The following is a 26,662-nucleotide window of genomic DNA, read 5'->3' as shown; positions in this document are numbered from 1 at the left end:
CCCCGCCCGGCCGAGTCACCTTTGAGGACGAGGACCCGCTGCCGCCGTAGTAAGTGCAAAAACCTTCAACTTCAAAAATCGCAGCGAACGTTATACTTCGTTCGTGCTTTGATCTTCTTCTCTTCTTCATTTCTTCTTCTTCTTCTTCTTCTTTATCATCATCATCATCTTCTTCTTCTTCTTCTTCTTCTTTTTCTGCATCTTTATCATCATCATCATCATCATAATCTTTTCTTCTTCTCCATCTTCTTCATCATCATCATCATCATCATCTTCTTCTTCTTCTTCTTCTTCTTCTTCTTCTTCTTCTCATTCTTCTTCGCGAGAGAGAAAAAGCAAGAAAGTACGACAATTCCTCAGCACCGTACGACTCTTCAGCTGGGGAGCGAGCGACCAACGGGCGTTCCTCGGGGCCGCGGGTACGGTGCTCAGGCATTAACCCAAGGCGGAGGGGGACCAAGGGAGCACTGAGGGAAGGGGGGGGGGGGGGGCAGCGCGGGGCAAGTCAATACCCATTATTCTGCTCCTGAAATGGGTTGGGCGTGGGCGGCGCGGATAACAGGGGACGAGGGTGTGGCCGAGCCGTGTGGGTGTGGAAGGGATGCGGGTGGTGGAGTAACAGGGATGTGGTGTAGGGATGTTGAATGTGGAAGTGTTCAGATGTGGATGTAATGGAATAGCGAAGGATGTGGATGTGGAAGGCAGTGGAAGGGGTGTAGCGAAGGATAAGGATGTGGCTATAGTGGAAGGGTGTGACTATGGAAGAAGGGATGTGGAGGCAGAGAGATGTGGATGTACTGAAATGTGGAAGTATAGAGAAGTGGATGAGAGTGTGGCTGTGGTGTGGAGTAAAGAAATGTGGATGCAGTGGGATGTGGATGCGTGTAAAGGATATGGGTGTGGAAATGTGGATATGGAAGGATGAGGGGTGTGGATAGGGTGCGTAAAGGGTGATGTGGAGAGAGAGAGAGAGAGAGAGAGAGAGAGAGAGAGAGAGAGAGAGAGAGAGAGATTTGTTGGTCCCAGCATCTCACATAACGCACAAAATTGGATAAGTGCCTCTACTACTACTACTACTACTACTACTACTACTACTACTACTACTACTACTACTACTACACTTTTACTTTCACTGCTCATGTTTCTCTCTCTGTCTTTTGCATTTAAACTACTTTCACATTCTGTTCTTTATTTTATTTTTTTTATTTTTTTATTTTTTTTAGTGACGAGGAACAGACATTAACTAACGACAAGAACCAACCAACACACACACACACACACACACACACACACACACACACACACACACACACACACAGTTTTTTCTTCTTTTTTTTGCATTCTCAGTGATGACTTGATTCTCTTCTCCTTGTTTGGGTTACTTGTGTGTGTGTGTGTGTGTGTGTGTGTGTGTGTGTGTGTGTGTGTGTGTGTTCCCACGTCTTGCTTCACTCTTCATTCATTTGCATTCGTGGGCGTCAGATGTTTTTTTTTTTCTTTGTTTTTTTTCCTTGTTTTTTTCTTTGTTTTTTTTTCTTTTTTGCAAACTCGACGCCACATCATTCATTTGCTCTGCCTTTGTGTTGCTTATTAGTCCTCCTCTCCTGCTCCGTGCTTGTGTGTGTGTTTGTACGTTCCGCCCGTCATGTTTTCTCGTGTTTTTTTTTTACTCTTTTCCTCCGTTTTTACAATTTATTATTTTTGCATTCTCCCTTCCCTTTCCCACCAGCGGCATTTTTCCTCGTTCTTTTCCCTTCCCCACCATAGTTTGTTGTCCCCATCGTCTTCCTTTTTCCTTTTCCTTTCTCCCTTCCCTTTCCCAGCGGCATTTTCCTCGTTATTTTCCCTTCCCCACTAAAGTTTGTTGTCCCCATCGTCTTCCTTTTTCCTTTTCCTTTCCCTTTTCCCTTTCCCAGCGGCATTTTCCTCGTTATTTTCCCTTCCCCACTAAAGTTTGTTGTCCCCATCGTCTTCCTTTTTCCTGTTCCTTTCCCTTTTCCCTTTCTCACCAGCGGCATTTTCCTCGTTCTTTTCCCTTCCCCACTAAAGTTTGTTGTCCCCATTCTCTTCCTATTTCCCTGTTCCTTTCCCTTTTCCCTTTCCCAGCGGCATTTTTCCCCGTTCTTTTCCCTTCCCCACTAAACCCCATTCTCTTCCTATTTCCCTGTTCCTTTCCCTCTTCCCCTCTCCCACAAGCTTCTCTCTGGATTCCCTTCCCTTGCTCGTTAGTTTCCTTCTCATTTTAACTTTTGCATAAGCTTTCTTTCTTATTCCCTCCCCTTTCACACTTTCTTTTCTTCCCTATTCCCTCCCCTTTCACACTTTCTTTTCTTCCTTATTCCCTCCCCTTTCACACTTTCTTTTCCTCCTTATTCCCTCCCCTTTCCCACTTTCTTTCTGCCTTATGCTTCAGTGACTTAGTAATTTCCCACTTATTCCGTTCGTGCCTTCCCGTCGCTTCCTCGTGCGTGCGTCATCAAGCCCTTCCTTACTGCTGTCCTGCTGGTGTGGCGGCGTGTTGTGCTGTGTTACAAGGTCTTTGTTGAGGTTTCTTTGAAGAGGTGCTGCCCCGCATAAAATAGCCAAAAATAACCGAACATGAAGACATCCTTGATGCCTGCCTGTGTGCCCCGAGGAACCTCTCCCCCAAGACTCCGTGTTCCGCCGCCAGAAGGGAGTTCCTTCCCGTGGCCACAAACCCGCAGCCCGCGCCACCCAAAACATTTCCCTCAGACTCTCTTAAGAAACATTTATACAGTAATAGTAAAGACAGTTTTATCTCTCTCTAAGACATTTACAAACTGTAAACAGGAAAAAAAAATGTTAAATGCAAAATACTGATAGGTATTGATACTAAATCTGATGAATTATTACGATTTCATCAATAATTTGCATGAGCGTAGCACACCTGTACAAACACAATGGCCGGTCGCTCCCTGCGTATAGATCCACACTCATAGGCCGAGCCGTGGTGGAGGTGATGATGGAGTGCTTGGATCGCTCCACCCAGGGTCTCCACCCTTCTCCTAACACTGTACACGGCGTGGCGGCGCTGCCCAGCCAGACGGTTCATCCTGGCTTATGCGTGCCCGGTGAAGGCCAGGGACGAGCTGCCTCAAGGTAGTCTCCTTACCTTGAGCTGGTCCACCTGGGCAGCCTCAGAAGGATGTCGTTGTGACAGTCCCTCAATCGTATCAGGGAGGCGCCCAGCTGGACGGGAAGGCCACACTCTTGGCAGGCGCAGTGTCGTGGGCTGCAGGAATGCCATAGAGCTGCTACCTACACGCAGCTGCCGCCCGCTGGCCTTCGCTGCTGCCGAGGCTGGGATGATTCTGTCAAGAGCAGTCTGCATGTTGTCAGGAAATTAGGGTGCGGGCTGTAATGTGTCATGCAGTAGTAGCAGTAGTAGTAGCAGTAGTAGTAGAAGTAGAAATAGTAGTAGCAGTAGTAGTAGTAGAAGTAATAGTAGTAGTAGTATCAGGAGGAAGAGGAGGAGGAGGAAAATTGTTGCATTATTATTAGTAGTATTAATAATAGTAGTAGTAGTAGTAGTAGTAGTAGTAGCAGGAAGAGGAGGACGATGAGAGAAATTGTAGCAGTCGTCGTCGTCTCTCTCTCTCTCTCTCTCTCTCTCTCTCAAAGAAAACTCCTGGAGGTACAAAATTTGGAAACATGGAAACATGGAAACATGGAGTTCTCCCGATGCAGCAAAGTGGCGATCAATGCGTTTCTTGAAGGAGTTGATGGTGGAAGAAAGGAGAGGACAAGTAAAGGAGGAGGAGGAGGAGGAGGAAAAGAAGAAGAAGAAGAAGAAGAAGAGCAACAGAAGACTGTCTCCATAACCAAACAGCGAAGGCAACCAAGCCAAACAGAACAAGACAGCTTCCAGAGATGACGAGTGGCGGGGCAAACACAAACAGACGGACGGGCGGACAGACAGACAGACGCAGGGACAGGGGGGGGGGAGGGGGGGAGGGGGGGAGGGGTGTAGCATGGCAAGAATAATTAGTTCAGATGCTCAGATGACTGGTGACTGGTGGGAGGGAGGGGAGGGGAGAGGAGGGAGGGGGGAGGCATGTGTGGATAATTCTCTCTCTCTCTCTCTCTCTCTCTCTCTCTCTCTCTCTCTCTCTCTCTCTCTCTCTCTCTCTTGGTCTAGAGGGAAAAATTACAATGAACTAAAAAAATTAAAAAAACTCCGAATTCTTTCTCTTCCATGTTCCTGTTTCCACCTCCTCCTCCTCCTCCTCCTCCTCCTCTACTTGTCCTCTCCTTTCTTCCTCCAAATTTTGTACCTGCAGGAGTTTTCTTTGAGAGAGAGAGAGAGAGAGAGAGAGAGAGAGAGAGAGAGAGAGAGAGAGAGAGAGAGAGAGAGAGAGACGGCAAAAAAAAAAAAATCATTCATATTAACGAGACTAATGACCCCCCCCCCTCCCCGGCTGCCTCGCCCTCGTTAATTAGTATACGATGTTTTTTTTTTTTTCCTTTTTTTCTTTTCTTTTTTTTCGTCCTCGCTTTACTTATACGGTCGAGAGCTGAAAGTGTAGGTTGCGGGCGACTCTCTGGGCCCCTCCCCCTTCACCCCTCCCCCACCTCCCCCTTCCATCCCTCTCCCCATTCATCCTTCTCCCCCCCTCTCCCTTCTCCTCTCTCCCTCTCCCCCTCCCTCCCCCCTTTCTGAGGATGGTAAAAAGTGTAGCTACAGTAATATCACGCTGGATAATGAGAGAGAGAGAGAGAGAGAGAGAGAGAGAGAGAGAGAGAGAGAGAGAGAGAGAGAGAGAGAGAGAGAGAGAGAGAGAGAGTTTACTTCGCCGAACCAAAACAGCAACAACAACAACAACAATAATAATGATAATAATAATAGTTTCCTAGACATTCAATACTCATAAGCTTTTTTTTTTCGTTAGTTTATGTAAGTGAAGCTTCATTTTCAGATCCGAGCCTCGTTTCGAACTGACTCTTGTATCTCTTTCTGTGTGTGTGTGTGTGTGTGTGTGTGTGTGTGTGTGTGTGTGTGTGTCGGGAGGAGAGGGAGTGAGGGGGGTCAGGAAGGGCGGTGAGGAAGAGGAGAAGGAGGAGGAGGAGGAGGAAGAAGACGAAAAAGAAGAAGAAGAAGAAGAAGAAGAGGAAGTATGTGATGGACCGATGATGACTTTCCCAGACCCAAAGTGAATGGAGGAGAGAGAGAGAGAGAGAGAGAGAGAGAGAGAGAGAGAGAGAGAGAGAGAGAGAGAGAGAGAGAGAGAGAAGGGGGGCGTTGGGTGGGGGAGTAGATGGGAAGGGGAATGAGTCGTGTTAATGGGGGAGAAGGAGAGGAGGGGAGGGGATGCTGGGGTGATAGTGGGATGGAGGAGGGGTAGGATAGGGGGGTCGGAGGGGAGGAGAGGGGCGGAGGGGTAGGAGGGGGGAGGGAGGGAGGTCCTACATGGAGAGTGTGGGACAGTTATCGCAGCTGGGAGTTAAGACAGAAGACGGAGGACCGAAGGCGATGGTGTGATAAGAGGAAAAGAAAGAGGAACAAGAGGAAAAAGAGGACAAAGGAAATGCGAAGGAAGAAGAAAAAGACGAATTAGAAGAAAAAGAAGATGATGAAGAAGAAGAAGAAGATGAGCAAAGATACAAATGCAAAAAAAGGTTGAGGAAGAAGAGTTTAGGTTAGGTGAGGAGGAGGAGGAGGAGGAAGAAGAGGACAAAGGAAATGCCAAGGAAGAAGAGGAAGAAGAAGAAGAAGAGGAAAAGGATGAACAAAGATACAAATGCAAAAAAAAAGTTGAGAAAAAAGAACAGGATGAGGAAGAAGAGTTTAGGTTTGGTGAGGAGGAGGAGGAGGAGGAGGAGGAAGTTGAGTGGCGTTTAAATGAGGCTGGGAGGCCGAAGGATGCGCAAATAAGAGGAGGAAGAACATACGGAAGAGTAGGAACACAAATGAACACAAAGGAAGAACAAACAACAGCAGGAGGAGGAGGAGGAGTGGCGTTTGCTGGAGTGCGAGGCGTGAGCTGGTCGGGTCACGGAGGCACAAAGGCACAGACGGAGACGATGAGCGAGCACGGCAAAAAAAAATATCAACACGTCTGGCAAATTTTCCATGGATTCTCAGTCAAACCACGATTTCCGCTGGCCTGTTTCTCATTTGTTTCTCATTATTGCTGCTGATGATGATGGTGAGTAATACCGTCGTCCTTCAGTGAAATCTACCGTAGCTTTGGAAGATCGTGGACGCGTCAGAAAACCACGGAAATAGGAGAACCACGCCAGCGGGAATCGTGGTTTGACTGAAGACCCACAGAAAACTTGCCCAGTGTATTAGCTCCGTAACTCTCCTAACTAACTAACTCCTCCTTCTTCCTCCTCCTCCTCCCTGAAAATTGGTCAAAAAACTAACATGGAAAATAGGGTCTTAGTCCTTACCTATACCACAGAATCAAAAGGTTAATGCGACAGAGATGCGCTATAGCTTATACGTATATATATGTGCCCAACTTTACCTATAACTTTAGTAATAGTAGTAGAATTAGTTGCTAGTTTCCCCTCCCAGATGCTAACGATATGCAAGTGCTTGGTCCTCCCTTGTATGGAGTATGCATCCCGTGTGTTGGGGGGGTGGGGGGGGACGCCTCATCAACTCTCCTTCTCTCCCTGATCGTTTTCTACCCATAAAAATTCCGCCTCAGTGTTGCTTCTTTCGCTATCTCTTATCCGCCCACACTCCCACGGCTCATCCCTGTGCTGTCCAACTCCCTCATGCAAGAGTTCAGCATCGTCGTTCTTTCATGCATTTCACTGGTAGACTCTAAGAGCGGCCTTCCTTTCTTCGTCCGTACTTACTGCTTTTCGACCCCAAATCGATCACAGCTTTTCTTTTTTGCCCTGTACCCTTTTTGTAGAAGCCGCGAGGAACGATGCTGTCTTGGTCTGGCTCCGTCTTAAAGCGTGTAATTCATCTCAGACAAGTTAACTAAAAAAGAATGACCCTTCCCCACTTACACACGAACACCCATTAGCTCGTCACATTAACCACCGTTCACTGAGGGCCCTTCATTGCCTCCATATCTATATAATAATTCTACGTCCCGCCACACGCACGCACACGCAGACTCCCGCCCTCGTCTGCGTCTCTCACCTGTTGTTCCTCCTCGTCTACGTTCCCTACAAATCGCCTCGCTCGTTACCATCCCCGTCCCTCCCAGCACTCCGCTAATTGTCATCCAACCGTGTAATATTTTCTACTTTGCCCGCGTAAAATTAATCCGCCTTATAGCTTAGTCGCGCCTCTTATGGTCCAGCCTAACGATCCGAATTATAGCGTAACGTTTAAGGGCGAGGCTAATGGTGAAACGATGCAAAACTTATATTCTTTTTGTCATCCTCGCCGCAGAACCCGTCCATTTCTAGAGAGTATCGGGATCCTGTTAGGCTACTGCTATCTTCCAAGGCCTCGGAGGAGATTAACCGTAAAACTATCACTACAAACTATCACTACAGTCTCAAAACAGTCCATGAAACCCCCCAAACAACTTCTACGAGAGGCTTTTCAAACAGGTGAACGGAGATGTCAATATAGTTACGAATACGGAGAAGATTAACCGGGATTTCATGGGTGATTTTCGTGTTCAGGGTGCAAGATTCGTGTAAAACTATCACTACAATCACAAAACAGTCCATGAAACCCCCCCAAACAACTTCTACGAGAGGCTTTTCAAACAGGTGAACGGAGATGTCAATATAGTTACGAATACGGAGAAGATTAACCGGGATTTCATGGGTGATTTTCATGTTCAGGGTGCAGGAGTCTTGTAAAACTATCACTACAACCATAAAACAGTCCATGAAACCCCCACAAACAACTTCTACGGGAGGCTTTTCTAACAGGTGAACGGAGATGTCAATATAGGTATGAATACGGGTTTAAGGCCACAGAGGAGATTAACCGGGATTTCATGGGTGATTTTCATGTTCAGGGTGCAAGATTCGTGTAAAACTATCACTACAATCACAAAACACTCCATGAAACCCCCCCAAACAACTTCTACGAGAGGCTTTTCTAACAGGTGAACGGAGATGTCAATAGAGTTACGAATGCGGGTTTAAGGCCAGAGAGGAGATTAACCGTGTTTTTATGGGTAATTTTCACGTTCACGGTGCAAGGTTCGTGTAAAACTATCACAAGACTCACAAAACAGTCCCCCAACAACTTCTACGAGAGGCTTTTAAACAGGCGATCTGAAATGCTCGTACGTTTAAGAATACGGCTTATGACACGGCTTGTTTTGTGATCCTGGTGATAGTTTTCGACATCTACACCATGAACGGAAAAATACCCATGAAAACCCGGATAACTTTGTCTGTGGCTTCGGGAAATGGTCGTTATGGGAACCCGTTAAGTTATGGTGATAGTTTTCGACATCTACACCATGAACGGAAAAATACCCATGAAAACCCTGCTAACCTTCTCTGTGGCTTCGGGAAATGGTCGTTATGGGAGCCCGATAAGTTATGGTGATGGTTTTACAAGACTCCTGCACCAAGACCAGAAAAAATACCCATGAAAACCCGGATAACCTTCTCTGTGGCCTCGGAAAACAGTCGTCCACATGAAACCCGGTTACCTTTCACTGTGGCCTCGGAAAATAGTCGTAAATGGAATCCGATAAGCTATAAGAGTTTTTCGTTGAGGTTCTCCGTTCTTTCTACCTCCTCCTCCTCCTCCTCCTGCTCCTCGTCGCGCGCACCTCGAAGTCAAGCAAAGTGAAAAGCGCGGTGAAAAGGCTAATGTTCCAGTGGTGTGCGAAACGCTGCATGCTTCCTGGCAGGGGTTATCGCATGAATATTTAATGTTATGCGGATCAGCGAGCGAGATAAGGGCAGGTTTGGAAGCGCTGCCTGACTGGAATGCATAATATGTGTGTGGGTGGTGGTGGTGGAGGTGGTGGTGAGGAGCTTTTACCGTATATGGTGACGGTAGTGATTGGTGGTGATGGTGGTGGTGGTGGTGGTGAGTGAGGGTGATGAGATGAGGCTTTTCAACCGTCCTCCTTCGTCTGCTGCGCCTCGTGAAAGCTGTAATTCATGCGGAGAGAGTTTGCGAAGACCACCGAGAGAGGGACGCAAGGCAGGAAGGGAGGCGTTGAAGGGGTTGCAGAACGAGGTTGAAAGTGGGTGTTGGAGAATGAGCCGAGAGGAGTGATTTCGCAGATAACGGGGAAGTGGGATGAAGGAGAGGAGGAAGGAATGATGAAAGGCAGGAACGAAAGAAAGAAGGAAATGTAGTAAAGAAAGAATGAAAGTAGAAATTATGGAAGGTATATAGTTAGAAAGGAAGGATGGAAGCCCTGAAGGAAGAGATGGGAGGCAGGAACGAATAATGAAGGAAGAGATTATGGTAAGAAAAACATACAGACAGGCGAGAGAAAAAGGAAAATGATAGATATATTGAAAGAGAGGAAAACAGGCAAGAGGGAAGAATTTGTGAAAGACAGGAAGGCAGGAAGGAAGAAGGAAGAAATTAAGGAAGGAAGGAAGGAAGGTACAAAAGAAGGCGAGTTCGTAGAGAGAAAAGAAGGAAGGAAGGAACAGAAGGCGAGTTCGTAGAAAGAAAAGAAGGACGGAAGGAAGAGAGTCACGTGATAAGGAAGGGGGGAGGCGAGGAAGGGTCAGTAGGTAGGGGAGAGGTAAGGGAAGCGAATGGGGTCACAAGGATGATGATATTCAAACTCCAAGGCTTTAAAAAGGAGGACGGGGAGCAGCGCTGAGGGGGCCTTGAGGAGTCTGAGGAAAGGATCTTAAGTGGTATTTAAATTATTGACTATTATAAAAAAAAAAAAAATCACACGAGGATGAGATGACAGCAGCAGGAGTATTAAGAACTTACTTGCACACACACACACACACACACACACACACACACACACACACACACACTAGACGCAAATGAACAGCCTCTAGCGGGGAGGGGGCGCTGGGAAGACTCGTTCGCGGCGTCACAGCTCCTCCAATTTGTCCGCGTCAAGGAGTCCATTAGAGAGAGAGAGAGAGAGAGAGAGAGAGAGAGAGAGAGAGAGAGAGAGAGAGAGAGGCCTTCTACACTTCGCCCTTCACTCCCCTCCATCCTTCTGCCTCTCGTGTATCCTTCTTTCCTTCTTCTACCCTTTCACACGTCCTCCTCCTCTTCCTCCTTCTCCTTCTCCTCCGCGCCCTCCATACATCCTACTTCTCCCACCACCCTCCTCCTCCCCTCCATCCCTCCCTATACAATTAGCACCCTCCTGACGCCCTTTCACCCTCGAATGGCACCTCTTCAGCCTCTCCACGCCCCTGATTGTGCCTTAAATACGAGCGTTATGTGGTGTCACCCTTCATTTGTCAAGGGTAAGTGTGTCCCCGCGTCTGGCCTGGCGGGCGTGGAGGCTGGGAGGCGAAGGACACAGCGGGGAGGATGTGAGGGAGGGAAGAAGGACGCGGTGAGGAAAGGGAAAGGAAGGTGAAAGGAAAGGGAAGGGGAAGGGGAAGAAGGTGAGGGAGGGAAGAAGGACGCGGTGAGGAAAAGGAAAGGAAGGTGAAAGGAAAGGGAAAGGGAAGGAAGAAGGACGCGGTGAGGAAAAGGAAAGGAAGGTGAAAGGAAAGGGAAAGGGAAGGGGAAGGGAAGGGAAGAGGAGCGTAGTGAAAAAAAGGAAAGGAAGGGGAAATGGAAGGGGAGGGAGGAGGAACGTGTTGAAAATGAGGAATGGAAGATTATAAGAGAAAGAACCAGAACATGAATTAAAGAGAGACGAAAGGGAGAGGGAAGGAGGGATTGAAAATGAAGAACGGGTGAAAAATATGAAGGTAAAAAGAGGTATTGAAAAAGAGGAATAGAAGACGAAGGAAAAAGAAACAGAGAAAGACATTAGAATTAGAGGCTGAGAAGTTAGTACAGATGTTAAAAAAGATGACGAACACTTACGTAAAAATAAGTGAAAGGAACTTAGATACAAAGATGAATATACGAGGATAGGCAGAGGAGGCAGGGAACCATAGATGATGAAGAATGAAGGTTGAAAGGAGTGCAATGATTAAGAAGTAAATGAAAAGGACTGACAGAAGAATGAGAATGTAGTTAAGAGAAGAAACAGAGAGTTATAGAGTGAGGTACTGAACATGAGCCGTGATAAAGAACATGACAGGTAAAAAGAATCAATGCAATAACTCGGAAAAGTGAAAGTGGAGAAAAATTTATGTATGTTTAAGGGAAGGAGCGATAATTTAAAGAGTGAAGTATTGAACATGAGCCGTGATAAAGAACATGACAGGTAAAAAGAATCAATGCAATAACTAGAAAAACGAAAGTGGAGAAAAATTTACATATAAGGGGAAGGAGCGATGATTTAAAAAGTGAGGTACTGAAAATGAGCCGTGATTAACCCAGTACCTGCGGGGATCATGTTTCTTAAAGGCCCCTCTAAGCGAATTAATGAGAAAAAATCATCACTCACGCCAACCGTTAGTATATTATATGTATTAATGCATTTGTGATCAGTTTATGTATCCTCTATTTTGGGGGTTTATGTGAAGGCAAGAATTTGGCCCGTCGCTGGTATACGGTAAAGCCACAAATTTGGCCCGTCGCTGCTACACGGTAAAGCCACAAATTTGGCCCGTCGCTGCTACACGGTAAAGCCACAAATTTGGCCCGTCGCTGCTACACGGTAAAGCCACAAATTTGGCCCGTCGCTGCTACACGGTAAAGCCACAAATTTGGCCCGTCGCTGCTACACGGTAATGCCACAAATTTGGCCCCTCGCTGCTACCGGGTTAAGAACATGACAGGTAAAAAAAATCAGTACAATAACTAGGAAAAGTGAAAGTTGAGAAAAATGTATGTATTAGGGGGAGGAGCGAGGCTATGTTGAGGGTGATGGGTGAAAGCAGCGTCACGAGGAAGGATGAGTCCAAGATGCCGGGTGAAGGAGATGGATGATGGTAGTTAGAGCAGGGAGGAAGGGAAAGATGAAAAACGGTAATGAGAGAAAGAGGAAAGGGAAAGGTGGGTGGATGATGTGGTAAAAATAAAATAATAGAGTCCAAAATTTAATTATATACTATGTCAAGGTCTCTCCTCCCGAAATTGACCTCTCTTTTTGGACACTCCTTTGACCTCTATTCAGGAGCAGTAAGTAGCGGGCTTTTTTATATTTTTCTTTACGCCCTTGAACTGTCTCCTTGGCTATTAAAAAAAATATATTAGTGCCTTTACTAAACAAAGCAGAAACTTATCTTACAGTGTTTGAAAGATAAAATGTCGATGAAATATAAAGTAAATCGTGGCAGCTTATTCTTGACACATAAATTTGCTGCATACTCTTGTTGAATATATGTAAAAAGAATACCGAAACATACTCAGACATCTGTGGCGTCGATATGGTAGTGTTGTGCTTGAAAAATTTCGCATTGGACAAAACTAACAGATCAGATTAACCGTCCCAGCTTATTCTGTACACAAAACTAAACCAATATTTGTGTTTTTAGTAACCTCTGCAGTCTTCAGCTTCTTGAAAAATAACCGAATAAGGAATAGATTGAACAGATGTATGTATTATAAATAACCACTGAAGAATCTTGAGCTTCTTAAAAAAAATAACAGAAAAAAGTTAGGCTAAGCAAATCTTTGTCTACCTTTATTTATTTATTTATTTATTTATTTTACAGCTAAGAAGACAGTTCAAGGGCGTAAAGAAAAATATATAAAAAAAGCCCGCTACTTACTGCTCCTGAATAGAGGTCAAAGGGGTGACCAAAAAGAGAGGTCAATTTCGGGAGGAGAGGAATCCTGATACCCTATTTATTACTGGTCTGGTCGTAAGTGCAAGCGATCGTAAGTCTCATACTAAAGTCTAAACACTGCAGAGTCTTAAGCTTCTAAAAATAACAGAAAAAATGCTTAACAAATATCTGCGCCTTTAATAACCACTGCAGAGTCTCAGTGTCTTGACAACTAACAGACCAAAGAGGTTATAATCTCGGCCGCGTATTCTGTCCACACTTCGTCCTTTCCCTTCTCACGCCGGCGGGAAAAGAGGCGAGCGTCGTGGCGTGCGTGGCGGCCAGGAATAACCCCCATGCATATGCAACACTGGGTATCGGTGGGCCAGATAGTTAAGGAGAAATCTAAGCAGTGAGGTCAGAGGAGGTTTTGAGGATCGAGGCTGATGCTAACCTGACCTGACCCTCCTGTATGTGTTGAGGTTAATGATAGTAATAGTTGTAGGCATTAGTAGCAGTAGGAGGAGTGAAAGATATAATAGAAGGAAGATAGTAGTAGTAGTAGTAATAGTAGTAGTAGTAGTAGTAATGTCCCAGCCGCAGCAGTAACAGAAGTAGATTTAATACTGCGTGTGTGTCAAAACGAGCAACATTCTTTGGCAGGTTCTATATGCCCTTATGTTCTTAAGTTCTTATTAGTGTTTCTTTCGACCGCCTCCCTCACACCGTCTCTCTCTCCCCGCCAGACCCAACGTGTGCAATACCAACAGCAACCGGATCCGAAGTTGCTGCCCGGGCTGGACGCAGAAGACGACCAACAACCTCTGCATCATCCGTGAGTATACCGGTGCTCTCTCTCTCTCTCTCTCTCTCTCTCTCTCTCTCTCTCTCTCTCTCTCTTGCGTTCCTACCATCCCGGGCGTTCCTTCATGCACTTTTACGTGTTCTCTACGCGTACATGATCTGTTTTCGGCTCCATGTTTTTCGTATCCTTAGAAAAAGAGTTGCATAGTCCCTTTATCTCCTCTTCCTCCTCACCGCTATCTCTTCCCCGAGGTCTGTCAAGGGAACCCGAGACTCGAGATTCCCTTACCTTATCAGCAAAAAGATTCCCCCCGGCCAAGATATCTCGTGAAATGGAGAGGGAAAAAATGCTGTCCAATGTTATTCTTTGCCGCAGCGGAGAGGGATCGAGCGAGGGAAAAAAAAGGATGCGGGGGTTTTTCTCTGCAGCTTGTGGTGAATAGCTACGTTGTTTGCTCTGTGGCTACGATGTTATAGGAAGTTGTATATCGTTTCTTTTGCTGTTTAGTAGTTATTTTGTGCGTATTGCTTTACATGGTTCTCGTTCGGTTCTTATTCAGTGCATATGTTCGGTTTTTGGTTTGTTTTTTCGGATCTGTCTTTTTTGTGGCAGATAAACTTGACGTCACGCGCGGGCAACGTTGCCAGATTATCGTACTCTGCCTCTTATGTTTGCCGATTTCCGACCCCAAAACTGCTTTCATCACCCAAATAACTGCCTTTATATATGATTATCGTTTAAATGGTTAATTGTTGATGTTTCTCGGTAACAGTTATGGGCCAGAAACAGATGAATACGCGGTTCTGAGTACGATAATCTGGCAACCGTGCGCGCGGCCCCGATGGGATTTTCGCGGGAAGTGACTAGACTTGTTATAATTAGATTTTGGGTTGTACATGTCCAGACTTTTATTCAGTATATTTTTTTTACCTGCGCCGTGGGGGAAAAATGCAGTAGTGGTGTGTTAAGTAACTGTATCAAACCAAATAATGAAAATGGCTTAAATCGTAATGTGTATATATTCTAAAGGATTAAAGAACACTAAGAAGGATAAATACACTTGAGAAACAACTCTTGAGATAAAATGAGGATAAAATGAATGTTCCACTGATCAAGTCTCAGTTAAGCTGCGCTCTCGCCTCAAAAGCTGGTTGTGAATTCTTCCGCTCTCGTTCAACACTTAACGAAGAATTATGTAAACTTTTTTCCCTTTCTCTCTGTAGAAGAATAAATCAAGAATGCTAGAGTTTAAGAAGAAAAAAGAGGGCATGAGATGGACACATACATCCCTCGACACTGATGAAGGCCAGCCGCCGGGAGGGTGAGGGGGGGGGGGAGGGATTAAGGTCCATTTTGGGTTCGCGGTGAATATGGTGAGCGGCCCGCGGCGGAATGTAGGTTAGCAACTTAGCAGTGACATCTCAAGTAGGGTTCGCTGAGGTTAGGCATCAGCGAGGCTTTTCCTGCATGGCCCTGAGGCGGGATTGGCGTCAAGTACCAAGTCACCGTCTCGGCTCATCTCTCACGGAAACAGACGAACGAGAGTAGGAAAACTAATAGCAGACTAGGAGTAAACGAGTAAAGAATAAAGAACGAGGGAAAAAATAACGGCAACTGCCACTAAAATCTCGTACCTAAACAGACTAGCAAGAAGAGATTACAGGACAGGAATAACAAATAGGAAAACTAATAGCAGAATAGAAGTAAACGAGGGCAGAATAAAAAGCAAGGAAAAAACAACGGCAACTGCCACTGAAATCTCGTACCTAAACGGTCTAGCAAGAAGGGGAAAGGAGATGACAGGACAGGAATAACAAATAGGAAAACTAATAGCAGAATAGGAGTAAACAAGGGCAGAATAAAAAGCGAGGAAAAAACAACGGCAACTGCCACTGAAATCTCGTACCTAAACGGTCTAGCAAGAAGAGGAAAGGAGATGACAGGACAAGAATAACAAATGGTAGAAAAAACAGTGAGGAAATTTTTTGGACGGCATTCTCACTTCAACTGTTTCCAAAGACTAAAAAGGAGACCAGTCAGGTTCTTATGAGTGCTTTATTAGGTTCATGATAGAGAAGAATGGTCAGACTATCGCCAGGGTCATGAAAGTAACCCTGGAAATGCTCAAAACACCTACGAAAGCCTTGTCAAATGTGTGAGCTTGGGCGCCGAAATGTTCAAGAATGTCCCTTTGAAAGTCTTGGTACCGGGGCACTATAGTCTCCCCTCTGCTCTGCCTCACAGTCCCAACACCTAAGTTTTCCTCTCATATGTAACCTATAGCTTACATATGAGAGGAAGGGATAGGTGTTGGGACTGTGTGGCAGAGGAGAGGGGAGGAAAAGACCCGCGGGAGTCTACGCCAGACCGGCCTTGACATATTTGGAAGACTATGGTGAATCTCTCGGACTCAAACACTTCCATCTTCCATAGCGTTGATTTCTTCGTTTTCCTTATGCGATCGAGTTTACGTTGATGCAGTACTACCGCCATGACCCGCTGTTAGTCCTTGATAGCATTGCGTTCAGCGTGTGTCTCTCTGATTCATTAGTATTCGTTTGTTTGGCTGTTGGAGATGGCGACCCAGGAGAGACTGTGCAACCCAGTACTTTGTGTGACTTCAGGACAGAGGACCGAGGAGAACCCAATAATATACACTCCATGTTGGTTATTGTCAAAGTAAGAAGACGATGACAATTAAGAGAAGAAGAAGACAAAGAAGAAGAAGAAGACGAAGAAAAGGGAATGAAGAAGAAGAAGAAGAAGAAGAAGAAAAGGGAATGAAGAAGAAGAAGAAGAAAAGGGAATGAAGAAGAAGAGAATGAATAAGAAGAAGAAGACGAAGAAAAGGGAATGAAGAAGAAGAAGAAGAAAAGGGAATGAAGAAGAAGAGAATGAAGAAGAAGAAGAAAAGAGAATGAAGAAGAAGAAGAAGAGGATATAAAAGAAGAAAAACAAGAACAAGAACAAGAATCTAAATACATATGACAGACAGACTGAGGTTCATTTCACCGAGATAAAACGAAGCGAGTGTTTGCGAGACGAACCGTTCCAGCTACAAAATCTACGGGACGTCCTCGCGCGCCTTGGCAGACAGCAGCAGACGTTCCCACAGACATCCTTGGGCGTGACTGCGTACCCCGGGCCAGGGCAGGCAGGGCGCGGCCTTGGCCCATACTCTCCCCGGCTTAGATAAACAAACACTGGAGGCATCGACACCAAGTGGGTTCTCTTCCGACTGTTGCTGAAGGAATAGAATTACGCCCCGTTGCTCATTTTGTTTGTTTGCAGCTGAGCAAAATATAAATAGATGCATAGATTTGGGGCATAGGTAGATAGATATATGAATAGGTAGCCTGATAGATGGATAGAAGAGGTTTGAAGCCGACAGACAGGTGGAGGGAGGAAGCCGAAGGAGTTGAGGGAGCTGTGTAGGAGGAAAAGGGCGGTTCCGGGAGAATGAGGGACAAGCACTCAGGAGGGTATCTGGGTTAGGCGAGCACGGTGAGGGGGTGGCGGGGTAGTGCTCTGTAATTCAATATACAACGCCGCTAAGAATGAAGAAAGTTGAGGTGGACCCACAAGCTACACTTACACTTACACTTTTAGTGTCATTTATATTTCTTATTACTTTTGCTGGTGATGGTTCGCTCGATGATTGTTACCATAACACCGGAAATGTGTGTGTGTGTGTGTGTGTGTGTGTGTGTGTGTGTGTGTGTGTGTGTGTGTGACTCATTCCCACATTGCCCCGTGCCTATCGTCTAACATGCGTGCTCTGTTCTTCTCCTCAGCCATTTGCGTGAGGAACTGCGGGCAGGGCGGACGCTGTGTACGTCCCAACCTGTGCATCTGTCCCACGGGCGCCATCTCCCAGGTGTGTGGAGGCTCCGGCAGGAATGGGAGGCTCGGCGGACGGAATGGCCTAAGCCGGAACGGGTATAGGAATGGCTACAATGGAGGGGGTCCCGGGACTATTAGCATCGGCGGCCCCGGCGGCCCTGGTGGAGTGGGTGGCGTCGGGGGTGGTGGTGGCGTTGGGGGACCAGGAACAGGAGTGCATGGAGTAGGGAATGGAAGAGGCGTCAATGGGGGTGTAAGGCCAGGAACAGGGACAGGCGTGGGAGTGGGAACCAACGGAGGCGTGGCGCCAGTATACACTAACGGCGTAGGACCCGGCGGGACAGAAGTGATTGGAGGCCCGGGCGTGAGAGGGCCAGGCGTTGTCGGCAGACCGGGCGTACCAGGAGGACCAGGTATCGGCGTTGGACCAGGAGGCCCAGGGGTACCAGGCATTGTGGGCGGACCTGGCGGGCCAGGAGGACCAGGGTTTCCCGGTGGGCCAGGAGGACCAGGGTTTCCCGGTGGCCCAAGAGGACCAGGATTTCCCGGTGGGCCAGGACCAGGATTTCCCGGTGGACCAGGAGGACCAGGGTTTCCCGGTGGGCCAGGACCAGGGTTTCCCGGTGGACCAGGAGGACCAGGGTTTCCCGGTGGGCCAGGAGGACCAAGGCTCCCCGGCGTGCCAGGAGGCCCAGGAGTCCCGGGTGTGCCGGTGGGGCCTGGCGCAACCATCGTCAACGGCAGAGTGACGTACCCGGGGTCGGGGGACAGGCAAGGTAAGTGTAAGTGTAGGGCAGGTGACCGGGGGGGGGGTCAGAAGGGTGCTCATAGTATCAGTATTTTAGTAGTAGTAGTAGTAGTTGTTGTTTTTGTTACTATTATTGTTGTTGTTTTAGCAGTAATAGTAGCATGCAGTAGTAATAGTAGTGGTCACCGATTCACTCTGACAATTTTCAATCATCGCCCAGTGGCGGAGGATTACCCACATGCTGCCCAGATCTTCAGTTGACCCTACATAACTTCAGCGACTTCGGTCAAGATGAACGCTAGGGGGCAGCACGGGCCAAGAGCTAGTATAGCCCCACCCTACGTCATGCGCGGGGCGGGCTACTTTTTAATCAGAGACGGACCAATCCTATCCTGTTTTAATTATGATGAGTGTCAGGCGGTTCAGGCCCACCACCTCATGGTCCGCAGAACGTATTACGCTGCACGATTGTCTCATGAAATCTGTATAATGGTAGGCTGTTTGGGCAAAGACCAACACCAACACCATTAAAGCATTTACTGCTAGTTGAAGATAGGGGGGTTATAGTAAAGTTTAAAAGGTTGTACAGCAAGTAATTCAATCACTGCAATCCACTGGAAAGAGCAGTCAGAGGGTATGATTTCCATAGAGATCGGACACACAAACTATAAGGTTAAATGAGGTGTGAACAGTCACGATATTTTATTACAGTTGATGAGGGAAATTCAGGGTTGTCACACTTTTACCAATTTTTGGCGAGCCCTGGCATCCCTAACCTTCTGCCGCCCTGCAGCCGCTGTGTGTCAGCAGCCGTGCCTCAACGGCGGCCGCTGCGTCGGGCCGGACCGCTGCGCCTGCGTGTACGGGTTCACCGGCAGGCGTTGTGAAGTGGGTAAGTATCAAGTGACCCGCTCCTCGGCCACCAGTCGGCTTGTGATCATGTCAGGATTAATCGTGTATCCCCTTAGTGCCGTTGGTGTCGAATCGAAGCATAATTTTCTCCTCCATTCCTTAACACCATATTAATCATAAGCAATTAATGTATACAGGCTTCGGTGCCAGTGAACAACACAACTAACTCCATTATTTTTAGATGTCGTGGATGAAATTATAGGTTGATTACCTTCGGCTGTCAAAGTGAAGAATGTACCAAGAAAACAGGCGGACAAATTACTGAGTTGACAGAGGCAAGAGGCAGGGCGGGGGGGGAGCTTTTCGGAACGCTTCGGATCGCGCTCGACACTGCTTGTTCGCTTCGCCTCGCGTGGATAGACCTCGACGCTTGTTGAATTTGACGCGGCAGCCACTTGTGCATGAATTTAGTACAGGAATTACTGCAACCGTTTAAAAGTTGAGTAAAAGGTTAATGATCGAGGTGACCGTTTAGCTTACGCCGTTAATTGGTTCGATCAGCAACAACAGGAACATCGACACCAGTCATGTTGCTCAGTGACAGGTTGGACGAATTAAAGGGTAAGCTTTTTTATTTCAAGAATGCACCAACAAGCTACTACCAGGCGATAACAGTACGCATGACTCGACGGTGAGATGACCTGTGAGGAGTGTGTGGCAGGCTGGGACAGGGAGGGGTGTGTGGCAGGCTGGGGCAGGGAGGGGTGTGTGGCAGGCTGGGACAGGGAGGGGTGTGTGGCAGGCTGGGGCAGGGAGGGGTGTGTGGCAGGCTGGGGCAGGGAGGGGTGTGTGGCAGGCTGGGGCAGGGAAGGGTGTGTGGCAGGCTGGGACAGGGAGGGGTGTGTGGCAGGCTGGGGCAGGGAGGGGTGTGTGGCAGGCTGGGACAGGGAGGGGTGTGTGGCAGGCTGGGGCAGGGAGGGGTGTGTGGCAGGCTGGGGCAGGGAGGGGTGTGTGGCAGGCTGGGGCAGGGAGGGGTGTGTGGCAGGCTGGGGCAGGGAGGGGTGTGTGTCAGGCTGGGGCAGGGAGGGGTGTGTGGCAGGCTGGGGCAGGGAGGGGTGTGTGGCAGGCTGGGGCAGGGAGGGGTGTGTGGCAGGCTAAGCGCAGGCTAACTTTCTGTCACGGTTTGGGGTGCAGGATTTTAGTGCGTGGATGCTAGACATTAGTGGAAGGCTTTTTTTGTCATTACTATGTGTAGGCATAAAACACTTTGAGATGATTGTATTACACAGATAAGGAACTCCTATTAATAATTTTCTGTACTAATATTACCCCGTGTAGCAGTGACGGGCCAAATTTGTGCCATGATATAACCCCCCCAAAAAATAGATGATGCATAAACTGATCACAAATGCTTTGATATATATAATGAAATGGTTTGTGTGAGTGATGATTTTTTCTCATTTTTCTCGCTTAGAGGGACCATTAAGAAACATGAGCCTCGCAGCTACCGGGTTAAGCTTTGTCTCTTCATATATCCAAATGCCAACATATCTTTTTTAACCCTTACTTTGTGCATTACACGTAAGAACCAGAACCAAGCCTCAAACCCTCCCTGTCAGGTCCCAGTGCTGCTACAAAACACCTCCTAACACCAGCAGTTTGGTAACCCATAAATATCATCACATCTTTTTAGACTACCGGACAGGGCCGTGCTTCACCAAGGTGCAGCATGACATGTGCCAAGGCCAGCTGCCGGGTGTGGTGTGCACCAAGCAGCTGTGTTGTGCCACCATTGGTAAGGCTTGGGGCCACCCCTGTGAGCACTGTCCTCAGAGACTTGACTGTGACAAAGGATTCCTCAAGAACATTCACAGTGGACAATGTGTAGGTATGTTTTTTTTGTTCATGTGTAAAACATAATAAGAGCCATAGGTTTTAAGTAAGTTGTGTTTTATATATATGTAATAGTAAGCATGTCTCATCATCCATATATATTTTTCAATGAGATGGAAAGCATTAGAAATATTGGATCCCTTGTTGGTTGTAATGCAAACTGATTACCTGGCTAGACTTGGTGGAGCTTCAAGTGAAATAAAAAAATCTCTGTCTTCATATTTTATCTTATTTCAGATATTGATGAGTGTGGGGCCATCCCCGGCTTGTGCGAGGGAGGCATCTGTGTCAACAGCCACGGGTCCTTCAGGTGTGAGTGTCCCGAGGGTCAAGTGCGAAACCCCGAGTCCAACGCCTGCGAGGACCGCGACGAATGTGATGACGAAGACACCTGCCTCAACGGCCGCTGTGTTAACACTGACGGCAGCTACTACTGCAGCTGCAACAGTGGCTACATCCCCAGTCAGGACCGCAAGAGCTGCTTAGGTACTGATGAAGCAGCAGCAGCATCTCACATGTGTTCATACTGGATGCCAAAATTCATAAAATAATGTAGCACTGTAATCTGAAGCCTAAACTTTGTTTAGCACTTGCTGCATTTTTACTTTACTTTATAAGGTATAGGAACTAGTAAATATAGAAGATGAATCCCATGACATGCATACTCAACAGAATTTTCTCTTTTTCAACACAGACACCCGGCAGGGATTCTGTTACACAGAGATCCGAGGCCGCAACCGGTGCAAGAAGCCACTGCCCATCCCCCTCACCCAGCAGGCATGTTGTTGTGGCAAGAACATGGGCAAGGCGTGGGGAGAGGGACGCAATGAATGCATTTCCTGCCCCATGGTTGGCGAGGGTAAGCTTCGTGCTCTTGGATGCCAGATCTTGCCCCGTTACTATCAGTCACGTTTCAAAATCCTTCATTTAATCACAAAACAAACATTAAAGACATAAAAGGAAGCAAAACATGCATTTTTTTTCAGGGCACTAAGTGAGATTATTATTTGAAGTTGTCTGATGTGTGTCAGCACAACCTGCTGCTGAATTTTAAATTTAACACTGCCCTCGGTCCTCCTTCAGAGAGGTACCAGAGGATGTGTGAACAGGCGGGCTACAAACACCCACCAATGGATCACTGCGCCCTCAACCCTGAACTGTGTGGCAGTGGCGGCCGCTGCGTTGACACTGCTGACGGCTTTACTTGTGAATGTTATGATGGCTATGAGCTCAACTCTGATGATGACTTATGTGAAGGTGAACCTCTACAGTACTGTATTGTTTTATGGAGCATGATTTTACATTCAATCCCATCAAGGTGACTTACACTGTCTTAGAATATAAAGCAAGAGAATTAAGGTTTTGATTCTGAAGTAACCATTTTCCTTCCCCAGACGAGGATGAGTGCCGCGAGGGTGCCTGCCTGGGGGGCCAGTGCTACAATACTCAGGGCAGCTTCAGATGTCACTGTCCGGTTGGCTTTGATATTTCTTCGGATGGCCTCTCCTGCCTTGGTACTGTCTGGTCTCACTCCAGGTCTCTTTAGAATGCTGCATACACACAATTTTTCCCTGTTAGGTAGAAAAGCAAACAAATACGCAAATGCTTTTTATTTGATGATAAACCAGAAAAATAATAGTCATTTTCAAAAAATTTTAGGTGTTTCTACTTACAGTCTACATGTTTATAATAGAGTTCAAAGAAAAATCCCTCCTCTAAAATTCTGTCAACTTGCTCCTTGGATAAACCAGTTTGGTTGTGATGACAGAGGTATTGTTAAAACTATTCAGAGTGGTTTCTACTGAGTAAAGGCATGGTGGTGTATGGGATATATAGCAATTATCCATGTGTATGTGTTTTTTTTGTACCAAGTTTGAAAGTACATGTAATATCTACAGTTAGAGCAGCTGAATGTGTAACTTTCAATTTTTGTCTTGCTCCTCTTTTGGAGTAACCACATTAGTGTAACTTGCTGCTGCAGATCACGACGAGTGCAGCGAGACGGGAATGTGTGCCAACGGAGTCTGCACCAACATGGACGGCTCCTTCAAGTGTGTGTGCAGTGAGGGTTATGTCCTCTCCTCATCAGGATTCGCTTGCATCGGTGAGAACACTCATCTTGTAGCCACTGCGTTCATATCAGCTTTATATTTTCCTCTATGCAATGTCTGATGTTCTGATATTTTTTCTAAATAATCAACTTTTTATAAATTTACAATAACAGTATATATTTTATTAACTGGGTTTTCTGACCTCAGTAAATGACAACACTTCCAGAAAAAGGGGTTATATAATTCCACAACTTTTCAGACATCAACGAGTGTGAAGAAAACCGACGCATTTGCTTATTTGGGCGCTGCGAGAACTTGGAGGGAAGTTATCGCTGTATTTGTGACAACGGCTACACACACGCCCCAGACGGCAGCTTCTGTACAGACATGGATGAGTGCAGTGAGACAGGGATGTGTGACCACGGCTCATGCCTCAATGTTGACGGCTCCTTCAAGTGTGTGTGTCAGCCTGGCTACACACTCTCTCCATCGGGCAAAACCTGTATTGGTAAGTTGCTGCTTGGCTCAACTCTCGGCCAGTTCTACTTTGTCCTGTTTGATGACACATACACAATAGAAGGTATAAAGGCTGAAAAAGAAAATTCCCAAGTTATCCTGCACAGGTTGATAAGTGTTAATGAGTTAGATGATACGTATTTGTTACAGTATTCTCCGGCGCTGTATGATTGGTTTGATCACTTATATGGTCCCTAACTTTTCCTACCAAAAATCTAAATATGATTGGCCACTTCACAGTCATTTTTTTAGGAATGCAACCGAGTCATATAACAAGAGATGCTTGTACTGTCAGCCCTCCACCAACTGTGTTTTCACTGCAGTGGGTTTCATCACTGTAGAAGGTAAAGGTGAAGTTGGAGGCATTTGCTAAAGCTACACAAGGCCTCAATGCTCATCTCCATCTCATTTACTGAATTTAGTATCAGTGTAGGAAAATTTTGTTAAATTTGCAGGAAATCACTTGAAATCAAAGGAAGTGAATTACCAGGTAAGCTCCCCAACTTCTACCTCAAGCTAAGACAAATAGAATTTGCCAATACTAGTTTGGTACTTAGCTTTGAGTCACAGAGCACCGGGAGAATGACTTAGAGGTATCAGGTAGGCGCCGAGGTGCTGGGAATCAAACCCATCATCAGCCAGTTCGGAAACCAGTTCTCTAACCAGTCAGCCAGAGAAGTACCCCACATCTAAGTGGGTTTTGGGGGCTTTTCACCTCAGGCAGGTCAATACACTGGCACTTAACAAAGTTAAATGGGATTTTACCAATGTGGAATTCACTCTCATGGTCCTGGCTCACCACAGTGGAGTCTTGAAGGTTGAAGGCTGACTATACTGTGTGTATATCATGTTGGCATAATAAATACCTTGTTGAAATTGACAGACCTAGATGAGTGTAAATCTGGCCCATGCAAGAATGGCCACTGCATCAACACAGATGGAAGCTTCAGGTGTGAGTGTCCTCCTGGCTTCACCTTGGGAGTCAACGGCATGATTTGTCTAGGTAAGTTGGGTCTTGGCACTGACCCATAAGGCCATGACACACACTAATAATGACAAGTCTTGACACAAACAGAAATACCTGTGAAAAAAACATTTGCAACTATTACTGATGTCTGAAGGTAATAAACTAATGATATATACACTTACCATTGTTATACGAGTATTTCATTATTAACTTGGTTTTGAAATTATTTTAAAGTAAATTACATTATTCATTTATATACTAAGATGCTGTTGCCATTTTTCACATAACAAGAGAAATTTTGAAGAGGAAGACATTAGAATGTCAGAAGATAACACTTGGAGATATGAAAGACCAAATTACAGTAATTAAGAGATGTTAGGAGGCAACAAGGATTCTACATGAAGGAATGTGATTTACAAAATGACATGTGTTAGGAGAGTAAAGGCAGTAGTCACTGAAGCCAAGTAATTTATGAGATGCCTGATGCTTAACCCAATCATTCCAGACACCAAGTTAGACTTCTGTTATGCTGTTTTCCGGGATGGCCAGTGCTCCAATCCCTCCACCACCCCCACCACCAAGTCTGCCTGCTGCTGCTGCACTGTGATCCTGGGGCAGCCCATGGGCTGGGGAACGCCCTGTCAAGCTTGCCCTCTGCCTGGAACACACGAGTTCCTCTCCCTCTGTCCCCATGGCTCAGGCACAACGCATGAGGGTCACGGTAAGGCTGGACAGCTTCAGTGTGGTTGGAAAGTCACAGTTTACATTTTGTTTCTTATTACTTGATACTGTCTTTAGACTGCATGCCTTCATGCTGAAATCCCTCTCCCCCTAGATATCAATGAGTGTGCTCTCAGCCTGCCCATCTGCCGCAATGGTGCATGTGAGAATCTCGAGGGTGGCTACCGCTGCATATGCAACACTGGCTACACTGTGGATGAGAGCGGCCGCCAGTGTCATGACATCAATGAATGCGCTATTGACAATCTGCTCTGTGATGGGGGACAGGTAAATCTTCTTGTATAAGATGAATTCACACACTGAACGAACCAATTGGCAGGAAAGAGGTGACGTTATATCTGAAAATCTGTTATATCCAAGGTATTCAAACTTTTGATATATATTGAACTTTGTTATATGAGCTGAAAGTTCACTATTTCTGATCGTCTCCATATAAAACAAAACTTGTTCATCATGTTAGATAAATGTTTGTACACTTGTGTACATGCAGTTATCACAAATACTACACTCATACAGGAGATTAAAACAATAATTACACATTGAACACAATCAGGCATGTAATTTTGGCAGATTTTGGGGGGGGAGGCTAGAAGGCTTCATAGGTTCATGAGGTGGGCGTGAGGAGGAGGAGCGAAGCGAGCATGCACAGGCAGGGAAAATTATTTGAAAAACTTAGCACATTTACAGGCATTTTGAGGCTAATATAGAAGACACTGGGGGGACTATAGCCCTCCTAGCCCCCCTAGAAATTACAGCCCTGACCAATGACCAATGTGCTGGTACATGCTGAGGCAGCCCACCACCAAACATAATCCCGCAATTACTAAACTTGCTCAGTAAATCTCTACACATACTAGTAAGGCAAAAAAGGTTGTTAAAGTCATAGTTTGTCATACTGAGGTCCGTAAAAGCGAAGGTTTACTGTATTTTCATGTCACTTGGGTAAGACTTGTATTCCACTGATATTACATCATACCTGCAGTGTTGAAGGGGAAATGTAGCATTACTTATGCATACACCACGATTACCTTTTGTGCAGAGATGCTGCATTGTGTCCTCTTGCAGTGCCGGAACACGCCAGGAAGCTATCAGTGCATCTGTCCGTCAGGCACCCAGTTCAACCCTGCCACACGGGTTTGTGCAGACATAGACGAGTGCAAGGAATTCGGGGAAGAAGCCTGTGTTGGGGGCACCTGTGTCAACGTGATTGGCTCCTACAAGTGCGAGTGTGAAGAGGGAACCATAGTTGACTCCACTGGCAGATACTGCATTGGTAAGGAATTTTTTGGGGTTAAAATGGTGAGAGGTTTGTACATACTGTTAATGTATTTATGGGAAAGTCATCTGACAAGGATAGCAGACTTGCTATGTGGCGTGTTTCTGGTTTGTTAAATAAATGAACTCGTGCAAGGAAGGAAAGGCAAATGTAGGAGTGTAGGAAGAGCTGAAGTAGTTTTTGCTTAAACAGAAATTGGGAAGGACTTCCTGAGTGATGGGGTGGTAGG

At 46.3% G+C, this 26,662-nt stretch overlaps 1 protein-coding gene across 33 annotated transcripts in view; it reads left to right on the top strand.

Annotated features, from left to right (window-relative positions):
* The window catches only part of LOC126987003 (fibrillin-2-like), a 79,069-nt gene that overhangs the window by 29,167 nt on the left and 23,240 nt on the right, over positions 1-26,662 (top strand). For 32 of the 33 annotated variants that reach the window (XM_050843606.1, XM_050843605.1, XM_050843611.1 and 29 more), the window contains exons 2-15: positions 13,488-13,576; positions 17,341-18,165; positions 18,931-19,029; positions 20,683-20,877; positions 21,120-21,368; positions 21,577-21,741; positions 21,966-22,139; positions 22,277-22,396; positions 22,864-22,986; positions 23,193-23,441; positions 24,333-24,452; positions 24,922-25,137; positions 25,252-25,424; positions 26,223-26,430. In XM_050843606.1, coding sequence (XP_050699563.1) covers positions 13,488-13,576; positions 17,341-18,165; positions 18,931-19,029; positions 20,683-20,877; positions 21,120-21,368; positions 21,577-21,741; positions 21,966-22,139; positions 22,277-22,396; positions 22,864-22,986; positions 23,193-23,441; positions 24,333-24,452; positions 24,922-25,137; positions 25,252-25,424; positions 26,223-26,430 — 3,005 coding nt within the window. Of the gene's footprint in view, positions 1-13,487; positions 13,577-17,340; positions 18,166-18,930; positions 19,030-20,682; positions 20,878-21,119; positions 21,369-21,576; positions 21,742-21,965; positions 22,140-22,276; positions 22,397-22,863; positions 22,987-23,192; positions 23,442-24,332; positions 24,453-24,921; positions 25,138-25,251; positions 25,425-26,222; positions 26,431-26,662 lie in introns of those variants that run through there. The other variant, XM_050843634.1, reaches the window with a different exon arrangement.

This window comes from Eriocheir sinensis, chromosome 63 (assembly GCF_024679095.1).
Source record: "Eriocheir sinensis breed Jianghai 21 chromosome 63, ASM2467909v1, whole genome shotgun sequence".
Taxonomy (NCBI): Eukaryota; Metazoa; Arthropoda; class Malacostraca; order Decapoda; family Varunidae; genus Eriocheir; species Eriocheir sinensis.
The sequence above is the reverse complement of the archived record's forward strand: the minus strand, read 5'-3'. Positions and strand labels throughout refer to the sequence as shown.